General features: G+C 34.4%; 2 protein-coding genes and 1 long non-coding RNA gene across 3 annotated transcripts; 2 read left to right on the forward strand and 1 right to left on the reverse strand.

Moving 5' to 3' along the window:
* The first annotated feature begins 51 nt into the window (after nucleotides 1–51).
* Nucleotides 52–3,058, forward strand: LOC130461697 (uncharacterized). The gene is made up of 3 exons (XM_056829868.1): nucleotides 52–333; nucleotides 421–543; nucleotides 3,026–3,058. The coding sequence occupies exons 1-3, from the start codon at nucleotides 52–54 to the stop codon at nucleotides 3,056–3,058; spliced, it is 438 nt and encodes a 145-aa protein (XP_056685846.1).
* A 266-nt stretch (nucleotides 3,059–3,324) lies between these two features.
* On the forward strand, nucleotides 3,325–4,126 carry LOC130461148 (uncharacterized). Its single transcript, XM_056829127.1, has 4 exons — nucleotides 3,325–3,425; nucleotides 3,517–3,598; nucleotides 3,684–3,785; nucleotides 3,921–4,126. Exons 1-4 carry the CDS (start codon nucleotides 3,340–3,342, stop codon nucleotides 4,020–4,022), a joined length of 372 nt encoding a protein of 123 aa, XP_056685105.1. The 5' UTR covers nucleotides 3,325–3,339; the 3' UTR covers nucleotides 4,023–4,126.
* Nucleotides 4,127–6,480: 2,354 nt separating this feature from the next.
* On the reverse strand, nucleotides 6,481–10,234 carry LOC110779831 (uncharacterized). Its single transcript, XR_002531245.2, has 3 exons — nucleotides 9,697–10,234; nucleotides 9,171–9,302; nucleotides 6,481–6,670 (listed from the first exon to the last, which is right to left on the reverse strand). It is a non-coding gene; the product is annotated as an uncharacterized lncRNA (long non-coding RNA).
* Nucleotides 10,235–14,566: the final 4,332 nt, after the last annotated feature.

Below are 14,566 nucleotides of genomic sequence, written 5' to 3' on the forward strand. Positions count from 1 at the left end.
ATTTACTTAATAATCTGTATCACTTACAAAGTTGCATTGAAACCTTTGTTTATGAAGGAAAGGACTCCATGTCGTCTTGCCCTTGAGGAGAAAGTTTCAGGCAACAACATTGTCGTGGCGGATGGTATGGTACAACCCTCAGATGGTGCATTGCCCCAACATTTTACATCGATGAAGCCTGGTCACTATAAAGTCCAAGTTGATTTTGTTTACGACGGACATGTTGATGATATTCTTCCGGTACCTACGGGAGATGGTTTCACTAACTTAGGCGGTGCTCTGGGTAGTTTTGTGCAATGGCCCATACACTTAGTGATTTTCGAAGACGGCGAGGTATATATGTTTTATTGTTTAGAATGTATATGTTCACGCAAGCACATTCGACATCTTACCTACTCTTGTTTTTGTTGAATTTTAAAGGATTGTATTTCACCTCCTAAAAAGAAGTCCAAGTCTAATGTTTCTAAAGAGAGGGATGGTAGCTCCAAGAAAAAGACAACGGTGTTAGCGGCCCAAAAGAAGACAACAGACTTACCATCCAAGGTAAACCCTCTAAAACTCATTCGAACCTAAAATGACATTTTCGCTCCCAACTTTGAACTAAAGAACCTAAGGACTCATTTGATTCTTATTACACGACTAATATGCATAGTTTTAAGTTTCTAAAACTCATTCGAACCTAATTATGCACATTTAAGGCTCGTTGGGTCGTTATAGGTCATATATTAACCTAAAATGACATTTTCGCTCCCAACTTTGAACTAAAGAACCTAAGGACTCATTTGATTCTTATTACACGACTAATATGCATAGTTTTAAGTTTCTAAAACTCATTCGAACCTATTTATGCACATTTAAGGCTCGTTGGGTCGTTATAGGTCATATATTGAGCTAAAATGACATTTTCGCTCCCAAATTTGAACTAAAGAACCTAAGGACTCATTTGATTCTTATTACATGACTAATATGCATAGTTTTAAGTTTCTAAAACTCATTCGAACCTATTTATGCACATTTAAGGCTCGTTGGGTCGTTAAAGGTCATATATAGAGCTAAAATGACATTTCCGCTCCCAACTTTGAACTAAAGAACCTAAACACTCATTTTAATCCTATTACATGACTAATATGCATAGTTTTAAGTTTCTAAAACTCATTCCAACCTATTTATGCACATTTAAGGCTCGTTGGGTCGTTAAAGGTCATATATAGAGCTAAAATGACATTTTCGCTCCCAACTTTGAACTAAAGAACCTAAACACTCATTTTAATCCTATTACATGACTAATATGCATAGTTTTAAGTTTCCAAAACTCATTCCAACCTATTTATGCACATTTATGGCTCGTTGGGTCGTTATAGGTCATATATAGAGCTAAAATGACATTTTTGCTCCCAACTTTGAACTAAAGAACCTAATGACTCATTTTATTCTTATTACATGACTAATATGCATAGTTTTAAGTTTCTAAAACTCATTCGAACCTATTCATGCACATTTAAGGCTCGTTGGGTCGTTATATGTCATATATAGAGCTAAAATGACATTTTCGCTCCCAACTTTGAACTAAAGAACCTAAGGACTCATTTGATTCTTATTACACGACTAATATGCATAGTTTTAAGTTTCTAAAACTCATTCGAACCTAATTATGCACATTTAAGGCTCGTTGGGTCGTTATAGGTCATATATTAACCTAAAATGACATTTTCGCTCCCAACTTTGAACTAAAGAACCTAAGGACTCATTTGATTCTTATTACACGACTAATATGCATAGTTTTAAGTTTCTAAAACTCATTCGAACCTAATTATGCACATTTAAGGCTCGTTGGGTCGTTATAGGTCATATATTAACCTAAAATGACATTTTCGCTCCCAACTTTGAACTAAAGAACCTAAGGACTCATTTGATTCTTGTTACATGACTAATATGCATAGTTTTAAGTTTCTAAAACTCATTGGAACCTATTTATGCACATTTAAGGCTCGTTGGGTCGTTATAGGTCATATATTGAGCTAAAATGACATTTTCGCTCCCAAATTTGAACTAAAGAACCTAATGACTCATTTTATTCTTATTACATGACTAATATGCATAGTTTTAAGTTTCTAAAACTCATTCGAACCTATTCATGCACATTTATGGCTCGTTGGGTCGTTATATGTCATATATAGAGCTAAAATGACATTTCCGCTCCCAACTTTGAACTAAAGAACCTAAACACTCATTTTAATCCTATTACATGACTAATATGCATAGTTTTAAGTTTCTAAAACTCAGTCGAACCTAATTATGCACATTTATGGCTCGTTGGGTCGTTATAGGTCATATATAGACCTAAAATGACATTTTCGCTCCCAACTTTGAACTAAAGAACCTAAGGACTCATTTGATTCTTATTACACGACTAATATGCATAGTTTTAAGTTTCTAAAACTCATTCGAACCTATTTATGCACATTTAAGGCTCGTTGGGTCGTTATAGGTCATATATTGAGCTAAAATGACATTTTCGCTCCCAAATTTGAACTAAAGAACCTAAGGACTCATTTGATTCTTATTATATGACTAATGTTAATTGACTATTGTTATAGGAATTTTCGCATCCAAAGAAGTCGAATTCTAAGCCTAAGTCCAACTTAGAGGTCGTGGGTAGTTGTGATCGTAAAACACAAGAATCAACCACCAAAAGCAAGAAAGCGGGACTTGTACACGATGCAATTCAAGGTCTTGGCCCGTCATGCAAATACTTGCAGTTTATCATGACTTCGGCGCCTGATGATATATATGATAATACTACCATCCCATTGGCGGCCTCAGTTTGGCACTCGGATTTTGATCAAGAAACATACATAACTGCGTCTGATATAGGAGAGTTCCTTCGCGGGGCGTGCTTAAACATTTCAGCGATCCAAGTCTACATATTGTAATTAAATGTTTTATTGTTGTTAATAAAACTATTATTTCTTTGAAGTTTTTTCTCTTTATCGATCTTAATAGTGTAATCTTGTTTATTTTGTAGGTGTTTATTGCACGATCATGCCAAATCATTTGAAATGTCTCGGATTTCGTTCATTTGTCTCGAGATTATGTCAAGCACTAGAATCAAGGCCGACCCTGGAGCGCCAACAATGTATTTGAAAAACATTTTCCAAGCTGAAATTGAAAAGGAGAAGATGGGTAATCCTAACCTAACTAATTGGTTTTTAATCCCATATAATCAAGAGTAAGTGTGTTATATTATATAAGTTTCATATAAAATATTAATTATTATTGTTATTAAATATTTAATATATCATTTATAAATTATACAGAAATCATTGGAATTTATACGTGATGGACCTACGTAGAGGTTATGTATATATTTTCGATTCTGCTAGAGATCCACGTCGAACAGATTATGCATGGGGAATCTTGAGTTTGTAAGTTCTTTTGCTTACAAATTACATTAGTCTTTAAGAAACCTAAGCCAAAATCATATTCATGAGTACCCATGTTTCGTTAATTTTCTAGGGCATACCAAGTGTACAAGTGCAATGGTGGGCATTGTCCGAATAAAACGAGTTTTAAGTCGTGTAAACCCATTCATATAGAGGTATAACATGTTTCTTAATTAGCTTTTTGCTTTGTTTTTATTAATTATTGGCCTTGCAAGATAAAGTATTATGTTTCTTAATCAGTGTGCTCAACAAATCGGCGGAACTGAGTGTGGCTATTACGTTATGAAGTTCATGTTAGAGATAGTCACGTTACAACATGACTATGAAGGCCGGCTAGATGAGGTAATTAATTAACTAATTGATTCGTATTCTAGACTATTAATACATTGTCATTAGTTGCTTGAATGTTAAAATGTGACATTTCATTTGCATTTAATCGATCTAATATATGCTCCATCAATTTTTTGTTTTTGTAAGGTCTATACTCCGAGGACTGCGCCTTATGCTAGTGAGGAAATTGATGTGGTTCGTGAGCAATGGGCGAAGTTTTTTACCACCAAGTATTTATTATTGACCTGATGGCGCTTGATCGTGTTGGTTTAGATGTTATAGAACAATCTTTTATGTTAAAATGTATGCGTACGTTGAAATTGGAACGTAAATGTATTTAAATGTATCGGTATGTGCACTTCTGGTTTTGGGATATATACAAAACTCCAGTTGTTGTTTTTATATTTGTTATACAGGTTGCGTTATTCTATTATTGTTTTGACAGGTTTCTATATTTGGTGCAAGGCACTCTAGGTATCCCTAAACAAAATTAGAATTTTCCCGCCAAAAGTGCTTTTTTGCAGCGTACATATATGTTGTACGCTGCAACAAGGGAAAAAAATTTCGCAAAAATTCAGACTTGTTGCAGCGTACAAATAAATGTACGCTGCAAAAAATTGAGTAATTCAGACTTGTTGCAGCGTACAAATAAATGTACGCTGCAAAAAGTTGGGTCTGTTGCAGCGGGCTTTTATATGTACGCTGCAACAAGTCCAAAATTTTGCCAATTTTTTGGCACTTGTTGCAGCGTACATCTAAAAGCCCGCTGCAACAAATCACTTTTTGCAGCGAACATGTACGCTGCAACAAGTTCAGACTTGTTGCAGGCCCCCCAGTTGCAGCATACGATGTACGCTGCAACAGGGGTCTAAAAGCCCGCTGCAATAAGGGTTTTTTCTACTAGTGGTTTACTGTTGGGAGAACTCTCGGAGTAAATGAGATAGGGGTTGGAGTTAAAATTGGCAACAAATTTATACAATAACGGTGATATCGAAGATAAGCAACTACTAGGCATATGTGAATGGAATAGAAATTTACAAGAAGTTTAACCACAATAAACAAAATTCGAATAATACCCTTTTTTAAAAAAAAATTAAAAAAAAGAAAAAGAAAAATTCATTTCAAGGTTCAAATATGAATCTGATAGTTACTTTTAAAATAATATAAAGTATATAATAGACTCACACATAAAGATTAAGACCTCTATCAATTTTTAACCAATACTATTTCCCAAACACATTATGTCCTTGTACCTCCACGACTTCAACTTCCTAAACCTGATTTATCTATACTCGACTATCAATTCTATTAACTCAAATAAACACCCAAAAGACGCACAAACACATAACAAGTAACCAAGCAAACAAATTAAAAAGTCTAATCCTCGGCTCAAAATCCTAACATATTACTAATCTCCAACTTGCACTACCATTCCAATTTTAATCCTCAGTAGTTCCAATCACAAGACCAAATCAATAAGCAAAGACTTCTTAGTATATATATACCTTCCAAAATGATAATTCACTATCAACCTTAAATCTTTAACGACCATTTCACGGACCAAACTCATCATTCTAACCCTCATTTCCAAGTACTCAACTATTAATAACGATATTTAATTAGAATACTCAAGTTCCACTTCATATTCTTAATAGAATACTTCGAGATCTAGAAATCAAAATCCCTAGGTTTTGAATTTTCAAAACATGACTTCTCATGATTCAAACAGGCAATAATTTTAATTTATGCATTCATATTCCTCCATTTCATTAATCAATCTCAATGCTTTACATAACCAATACATCATTCTCATACAAATACCATACGCTCTACACCTGAAGTTTGACATTCCAATAATACTAAATAAATCATCTTATTTGACCTTTCAACAAAATAACTTTTATCATCCAAGGAAACTTCAAAACTCCAAATTTTCAACATTCTCGAATAACATTCCTTATTATTATAATGCAACTTAAATTCCCAACTAATATTTCACAATACTCCACACAAATAGACAACTAAATCATAATATATCCAACGTACACATCTCTCACACCTTTATTCAAACTAATTACGATTATTAATAACTCAAAGTAACTCATATGCCTATCTTGGCCTTTCAAACTCATTTGCCGAAGTTACCTGATACATTCAAATTAACTTTGGTTTCCTTAAATAGTAGTACATAATCTTAACATAATCCCAAAAACAACTTAGACTAACATCCACAAGGCAATATTCACATTTTTTTTTGATCTCAAATCTTGTAAAAGATCTCTCACTCACAAAATCCTCATCATACATCATGATATGAAGATCACAACGAATCCCTAAATCAACCTTGGCTCTGATACCACCTGTAACAGCCCACCCTTAACGAGCTGCTTTCTAAAATACCCTTAGTCTTCATTTAAACAAACTCAACGTAATTACAACTTTAAACCCTGCTAAAGAACTGTAACTTTTAAAACAACTTCAAGGATTTCATCACGGGTTTAGCCTATCGCAAAGATACTAATCAAGATCCTTAAACTTAATTAGTTATTAAAAAATTTCGGCAGCACTTCCCCTAAATATGGACGACTTAAAATACTATTTAGGAAATTACGTCAGATTTTCTTTCACCTACTATTACATCATTCTAGCATATAGCATATAACATTTCCCAAACATCACCAGGGTGCCACCATACTCAACAAGGATATGTAATTCATAAATAATAAACCAAAAAGCTTTAGAAAGGAATAATACAATCCATTAATTATTGGAAAACACTTAAATACATTTGGAGATTCCATAAACGCGCCTTGAAGCATATAAGACATCTGGAGGACTCTACGCACCTTGAACCTGAACCAAGACTCGATTCTCGCTACCTGCAAAATATTTTACCTCTGCCCCCACCAGGACAGGTTCATTGAACAAAATCAGCGAAAATCTGAGTACACATATCCAACCTAAAATGCATTTGATAGGTCGCTCAAAATAATTTTTGTTTTAGTTTTATATTTTTGCTTTGAAAAGCAACTTTGCTTATAAAACCCATTTGGGAAGTACACTTAATAAAATGTTATAACTTCATTGAAATCGATTTTCATGAAATCTTTATCATTCAAACAAAATTTTGGAAAGCGATACAATAGTAATGCTCGCAATAACTTCAGACCTTACTATCACCTCATAAGTTTCTAAATTCACATTCATATCAACATAATAAGGCTCACAACTAAGATTCATCATTACTCCCATACTCTTAACCATTTTCATTCCATATCTTATTTGACAATTAATCCTAGGAATAGCTCAAGTACTTCTCCAGAAGTAAATTTTGCCCAAACCATCATTTATGACGCAAGGTGGAACTCAGTATATACACATATTATGGGGAAACTCATTGGTACAACATTTCCATAGACATATAATTCTCTTCATAAAGTTCTCATAACACAATTCAAATGAAGACATAGACATTCATAAGAATTTATAACTCGTTGCAAAAACACACAACTCAAACTCAGCATAAAGCTTACACAATCACAACATATTAGCTTACTGTTGGGGAAAGTGAACACGAATAGAGAAGGGTTATTCAGCCAACTGTCTCTATTTGGTGGGGGTCGTCACCCTCCTGATAAACATACGCTTGCAAGACTTAACTAGGACATGTCCCTAATTACGGGTCTATCCCGCCTCTACGAGTCTACTTTTCTAGCACTCGCTTTACGGCCAAGCCGCTTTAACGGGTCTATCCCGCCGAACTACAGGTCTATCCCGCCTCTACGAGTCTACTTTTGTAGCACTCGCTTTACGACCAAGCTGCTTTAACGGGTCTATCCTGCCGAACTACGAGTATACTATTGTAGCACTCGCTTTAAATGTTTTTCATCACCGACGCATGTGAGCAATATGCAACACATACACGGCTACTTTCCCCTACTTAAGCATTTTATTACCAATTTATGCACTTTCGTTCCCAAAATATCATTTGCATTCCCTTACTCATGTATTAACTTCATTCTCATCATATCTCAACTCATTTTATTTCTCAGCATAAATCCTCAACCCAATTAAATATCAATCTCAAGACTTGCTGATACTTTCTCTTACCATTAATCAAACTCTAATGATCTAATTAAACTTTGGACACTCTTCTGAACTAATTCCTTTTTACTTAGAATCACTCCTTCCCTTGGTTATATTCTAGACCATTGATTAATAATGACTGTTAGTGAGTGATACTCATTTAAGATTCCAAGGTTATCAATAGGGTATACTCTCCTCAAATCCGAATTCATTATTTAATAGCTTAGTGTGCCTGAAATGTATTCTATAAACATTTAATAGAATCTTTATGTTAAAACAATCTTATCGAATAAGGAAATAACTATTAGTTAGTTTTATATATATATATATATATATATATATATATATATATATATATATATATATATATATATATATATATACGATTTTCATAAACATCTTAGTTTAGTTGGAAATTCAAATCATTTCAATGTTCTTTATAACAAAATCGTTTTTAGAAAGCGTTCTAACATCAAAAATTAGTTTTGTGAAACTTATTTGAAAGCACTATCCGTATTTGAAAAAAAAAATCACTTCCTTTAAGAAAACACGCTCATAACAAATTACATCTTAATTATAGCTATGTTAATTTAAGATCTTTTTAGTTATTCAAAATTAGTTTAAACTCATAATTCACGATTTTAAGAAAAGAAAATAATACGTTTGATTTCAAGAAATTCAAAGAGAATATAATTTAATAAAATTATAAATATATTTCTTCCTTGAAAATCAGTTCTTTCAAGATCATTATCAATCACGCCTTAGATCATTCTAAATTTTAGTATAAAGTTTATCATTCAACTCTCAATACCTTAAGGACTCGGGTTAGATTACTCCCATTACACACTTGACCTTTTTGTAATCAATAACGCCCTCAATTTATAATTAACTCTTATTTAAGACCCTTTTGAATCATTCACATATCTCACAATTCACCATGACACTAGTTTAATCCCAATTTCAATCCTCAAGAACCCTTGATCAACTCAATTATCAAATCACACAACCTTTCAACCAAAATCATCCCTCACTTGAATTTTTTTTCCCATTCGGCACAAATAATCATTCAAAAGAATAAAGATTCTTAAAGCTTTCAATCCAATTTACAAAGCATAAATCAATTCGGAATACACGATTCAATTTGCAAAACTCAATTCAATTTGTGATACACAAATTATTTTCCAAAGCACAATTTAATTTTAATTTGCAAACACCATTCAGAATCCACACATACGTATATTTACATATATTCATAATACTTAAACACAAAATTATAATTCCAAACATTGAAGTTGGTTGGACAATATGTACCTTGAATCGTTACACATGCATCCCAAGCCTCATTCGATCTTCGCTCTCCACTTAAGTCCTTGATTCAAATCTCCTTATTCCTTCTCCAATCATTGACCTCATCCAGAAAATCTTGAATCAATAAGCTACTCCCTAGAATCAACTAGGACTTGATGAATTCTTTTAGAAATTTAAATGATTTTCGAAAGCTTAATTTGAGTTAACCATGAAACATATCCTACCTCAAGAAAACTGATTTGGGTTGCAAGACATGAATCATGATTGAAACCATAATTATAATACTTATTTGATTAATAAAAACAGTTGAGGAAAACTCTATATTTTTATACTATAACCCTTCCTTGTATCAAGAAATATTAATCTAAATCACTCAAACATATTATCAAAATCGGCTTAATTCAATAATTCAAATCATTTCTATGTAATCAAAACAATATGGTAGTAAATTATATTCTTATAGTCATAAAGTTAAATTAGAAGAACTCGAAATAATATATATGAAATAAATTTTAGGTTGGAATTGTACCCTTGAGACAAATCGAAGGCAGAGCCTGGCGGAGGAGACAGGGATGTGACACGGAAGAGCAGGGAAAAACGAGGGCAAAGAAACAACACCAAGACAACCAACACTCACACACGAGATGGTATCACCACCAAAACGGCAACACCGAAGCCGGAACACCCAAAAAGAGAAAAAATTATTTAGTTAGGGTTTCTAGATTCCTAATTCAAAATCAATTGATTCAAATAGGAGAGGAAGTTAGAGTGACTTACCATTCAATGGTGGAGTTAGGATGTTGGTGACCATCAACCACCATAGCCGTCGGCATGAACTAAAGTGAGAGAGGGGAGAGACGGGCGAGAGGAAGAGGAGGGCAGCGGGGGAGTAAGCACGACAGCGACAGAAGCAATCAACAACAAGAAAAACTCCGCCGGTGAGAGAAACACCAAGGGTGCCGGCGGCGTGGCAGCACCATCGCCGTACAGAGGAGAGAGAATCACGATGAAGAGAGAGAGAGGAGAGGGGGAGACACGTGAAGGAGAGATAGAAATGAGAGGCTTGGAATCTTTATTTTTTAAAAGTTTTCAGCTTAAGAATGGAGGTGGAATCCTCTAGAGTACTTGTCACCCTAGTGACACATGGCAAGGAGAGTTTAATTAGTATAATTTGGTTAATAAGAAAAATTCATATTAAAAGCTTAATTATAATTAACTTAAATTGGATAGAAATGCTTATTAAAATAGTTTGGTAATTATTAGTTTAGAGAAATAAATTATTATGCATATTTTGTTGCTCTTTTAATTAAAATAGAAATCTTTATTTCAAATAAATCCTTGGTATTAAATAAATTTTATTTTAGAATGACAAAATCTAAAATCTTTAAGCGAATTAATTTCCAAAATTTATCATAAGGTAAAACTCGAGAAGTAATTATCAAAAACTAGCTCAAGAGTCAATAAATTTCGAATTTATTCACCCATCTAATATGGTTTCAAAATCTTAATCTCGAACTTTTTGTTTTTTTTTGTAAGAGAAATTCTAAGAACATGTTTAAAACGATGATTACTTTTGATATCTTAGTAAGAGCTGCTTAAAAATCAAGGCTATTACACCTTAGATTTTTGTAAGTGTTTGATTTGGAAGGCAACTTTTGAACTCAATATTACTTTGGACCTAGTTGTTTCTATGTTGGTTCGGTTATTTAGTGAACTAAATCTAATCGAGCATACAAGCATAATGTATAGTGCATAAATTAAATTGGTGATCTAGTATGGCCCAAAACTCTTGTCTTGAAGCATCCAATCTTCTTCACCATCTTGTTAGCTTGGCATCGTCTTGAATCTTCATTCAATGCTAACTTAAAGTTCTAAACTTAGAAATACTTGAAATAATAAAATTACATCAAAATTTCAATGGTTCGCATACCATATTTAAAACTTTACATTCAAAGATAAAACGGTTCGCAGATCGTATTTAACTATCCTAGATTGGCCATATTAGTCACTTGGAGTACCTGCATTACATAAAATATACATTCTATGCATTCATCCATTCGTATCCTAAAACGAATTTCCCAATTAATTATGCAAGTATTTACGTGAATTATTTAAAATTCACGTTCACATAAACGCGTCCTAAAAGATTAATCAATTCCAAATTATTAATCCTTAGAATTTATTCTAATTAAAATTTAATTTAATTAAAATAAAGCGACCTACGAAAATAATTAAAATAATTATTTCATTTTAATATCATTAAGCGGCTCCCACTAAAACCAATAATTATTCCGGATAATTAAATATTTAAATATTAAATTAAACTCACGGACCGGCCCAAGTTAAATAAAATAATTAATTAATTATCCCGTTAGCCATTTTAATGCAAATATCAAATTTTAAAGCCAAACGAAACGAAAATGCCCAAAATTGTGAAATGCGGGCTAGGCTTTCGCCCAGCCCAGCACTGCCTCGTGCTGTGTGGCCTACGAGGCCTATGAGGTCGTCGCCCATGCCCCGCAAGCCCTCGCACACACTACCGCAGCTCGTCGCTGATGATGCTCGCTGCTGTGATGCTCGACGATGCGTGCAAGGCAAGGCAGCCTTGCCCCTTGCTTGCTCGCAGCTCGCAAGCCAAGGCTTGCCTTCCTTGCTCGCTCACTCGCCCAGCGCGCGCAGCACGTAACTCGCTTGTTGTTGCCCGCGTTGTTGTGGCTTGGCTACGGGGAGGCAGCCCGCATGGCTACGACGAGCCACACGCACCGCACACCCGTTTTTGTTCGTGCCTTTGGTTCGTGCAAACAAACCAACTAAATAAAAAAATTCAACTTCACGATCATTTTTGCATTTAGTTATTTTTCACAAAATTAATAATTTTTATTTTCGAAAAATAATAACTTTATGATTTAATTAATTTTTACAACAATCTGATTTTGTAAAATTTATTAAATCTAGGCTAACTTTATTCAAATTTTAACGAATGAACAATGTTAAACAAAAATTTGAACGTTTTGATAATCAGATCTAAAACTTCAAATCATTCTAAACATTTAAATTTCAGATTTTACCAATTTGGTTTAAGTGTTGATTAAAATTAACGAATCTAATCAAAATTTTAATCCAATAATTTTAAAAGACTGCCACTTTATATGAAATTATATTCCCTTTCCCAATTAACCAAATTAATTTCCAGATCTAAATTATTTAAAAATCAATTAGCGATCTAAAATTTACGAATTTAGGGAAAGTGAAATTAGGGTTTATAATTAAAATTTATGGCCGAAAAATTTACCATAATTTTAAAATATACCCAACAGCATTAGGTCAAAATTTCAATCAATTCCAAGTAGTTTAGGTCGACCAATTAATTGAAAAACTTTCCGAATTTGTTAATATTAATTCGTTAATTAACAAAAACCCCCAAAAAATCATACTTCGAAGCCTGTTTTTGCAATTCTGTTCTCATGAGTTGATCTTAGAAAATCGTTTTCAATCAGATTAGGGTCAGAAATATTGAAATTTTGAAACTTTTTGAATTCAGAACGTATTACACGATTCATCCAATAATCCATAATAATTCGAAAAATTCAACGAAAAAATCCAAAAAGTTCGACAGCATACAAAAACAAAAATTCAAGCTACAAAATGCTTTGAATACATAAGGCTCATGTTACCACTATAGGGGAATACAGTTAAACATATAACATGTGCGGAACATCCCCAAAGCCAGAACAATAATCACCTTTAATCGAACTTCTTCTCTCTTCTCTCTCATGGTGTGGTGTACGTTAAGGTTCACTTACTAACGTGCGCCAATCTTGAAAATGGCGAGGAAGAAGAAAACGCAGAAGCTTGAGATTGCTCAAGTGAATGAGGAAGCCTCTTCTCTTCTTCATCAAGAAGTTTCGAGGCCTAAGAACCAGAACCAACTCAGAAAACAAATACCCATTCCTGATGAACCTCGGGTTAGTGCGGGTCTGGTGACACCAGTTACGCTGCCTCATTCTGACCATGTGCTGCCGTCGATGGAACGTCTAGACAACTCTCAAGCTTACCAGGACTCGGCTGGTTGGTCGCGGTCAGTGCGTACTGATGTAAATCGACCGCCATCGCTGGTTGAAGCTCTGGAAGAGTTTTACGAAGATAGCCATCGAATGGTGGTGGGAAAGGATAGGGTGGACCTCCTGGTGAGAAGTGTTAATGTTGCACTCAAGGAAATGCACCACCAGAGTGTGATGAAGGAGAACCCAGGTGTAGATCCAGCCCAGAAAACAAAGGATGTCCGTACAGAAACAGAGTATGAGATGAATGGTGCGCAGCCAGCTCAAAGGCGATTGGATATGGAACCAAAACCATGGGTGAGTCTATTCAAAGGTAGTTCACTCCCTTCTAAAGGTTTTGCGTTGAATTTTATTGCTCCCACAGTCTGTGATGGTAAACCCATAGCTGTACTTGATAAGCATGAGATACAAAAAATGAATGATCTATGGGGAAATGCAGTTGTCATGTATGTAGTTGGGGAAAAACCTTCGATTGGGTCTATTTTGAGATTCATTGCAAAAGAATGGCACCAAGTGGGTAAACCTCAGATTTTCCTCCATGATGAGGGCTATTTTGTAATCAGATTCCAGTCAAAGAAGGATAAGGAATCAGTTCTGGTGGCTGGTCCTCATATGTTCTTTGGCAAACCTATGATTCATGAACCCAGCAAAGATTTCTAAAAGCCAAAAATTTCACGTTGAATATCATCTCCAGGAGGAAATATTGAGGGTAGTACCAGTGTGGATTAGGTTGCCTAACTTACCATTGAGCTGTTGGGGGGGTGATTCATTGAGCAGAATAGGGAGTTTGCTTAGAGATCCTCTATATGCTGATGAATGTACTTCTAAACAGCAAAGAATTTCATTTGCTCGAATTCTTATTGAGGTGGATGTAACTGGTGACTTGCCTAAATCTGTGCAGATTCAGGACCCTATGGGTAACATTGTTAAACAGGTGGTTGAGTTTGAATGGCTACCACCTTATTGCCAGAAGAGTAAGATTATGGGGCATGATTGTACTCAGACAAGAGTCAATACCACAAGATTTAGGCCAGCTGATGTTCAGAGAAAGAAGGTTGTGAAGGTGTGGAAACCTAAAGCAGTGCAACCAAATGTTAAACCACAAACTACTGATGAGTTGACTGCTAATGATGCTGTACAAGAGGATGACGGGGAGAATGGAGAGTTATCTGTTTATGATAAGCCTTTTACTCCAATTGCTCCAGTGCTTGATGAAGGGTGGAGAGTTGTTTCAAGGAGAAGAAGCACTAGAGGAAAAATGCTTATAGGATGCCCATCAAAGGTTGCCCTTAAATAACAAGAGCAACTTTTGATGATTAAAAAAAAAAAAAAAAAATT

This window comes from Spinacia oleracea, chromosome 5 (genome assembly GCF_020520425.1).
Source record: "Spinacia oleracea cultivar Varoflay chromosome 5, BTI_SOV_V1, whole genome shotgun sequence".
In the NCBI taxonomy this organism is placed as follows: Eukaryota; Viridiplantae; Streptophyta; class Magnoliopsida; order Caryophyllales; family Amaranthaceae; genus Spinacia; species Spinacia oleracea.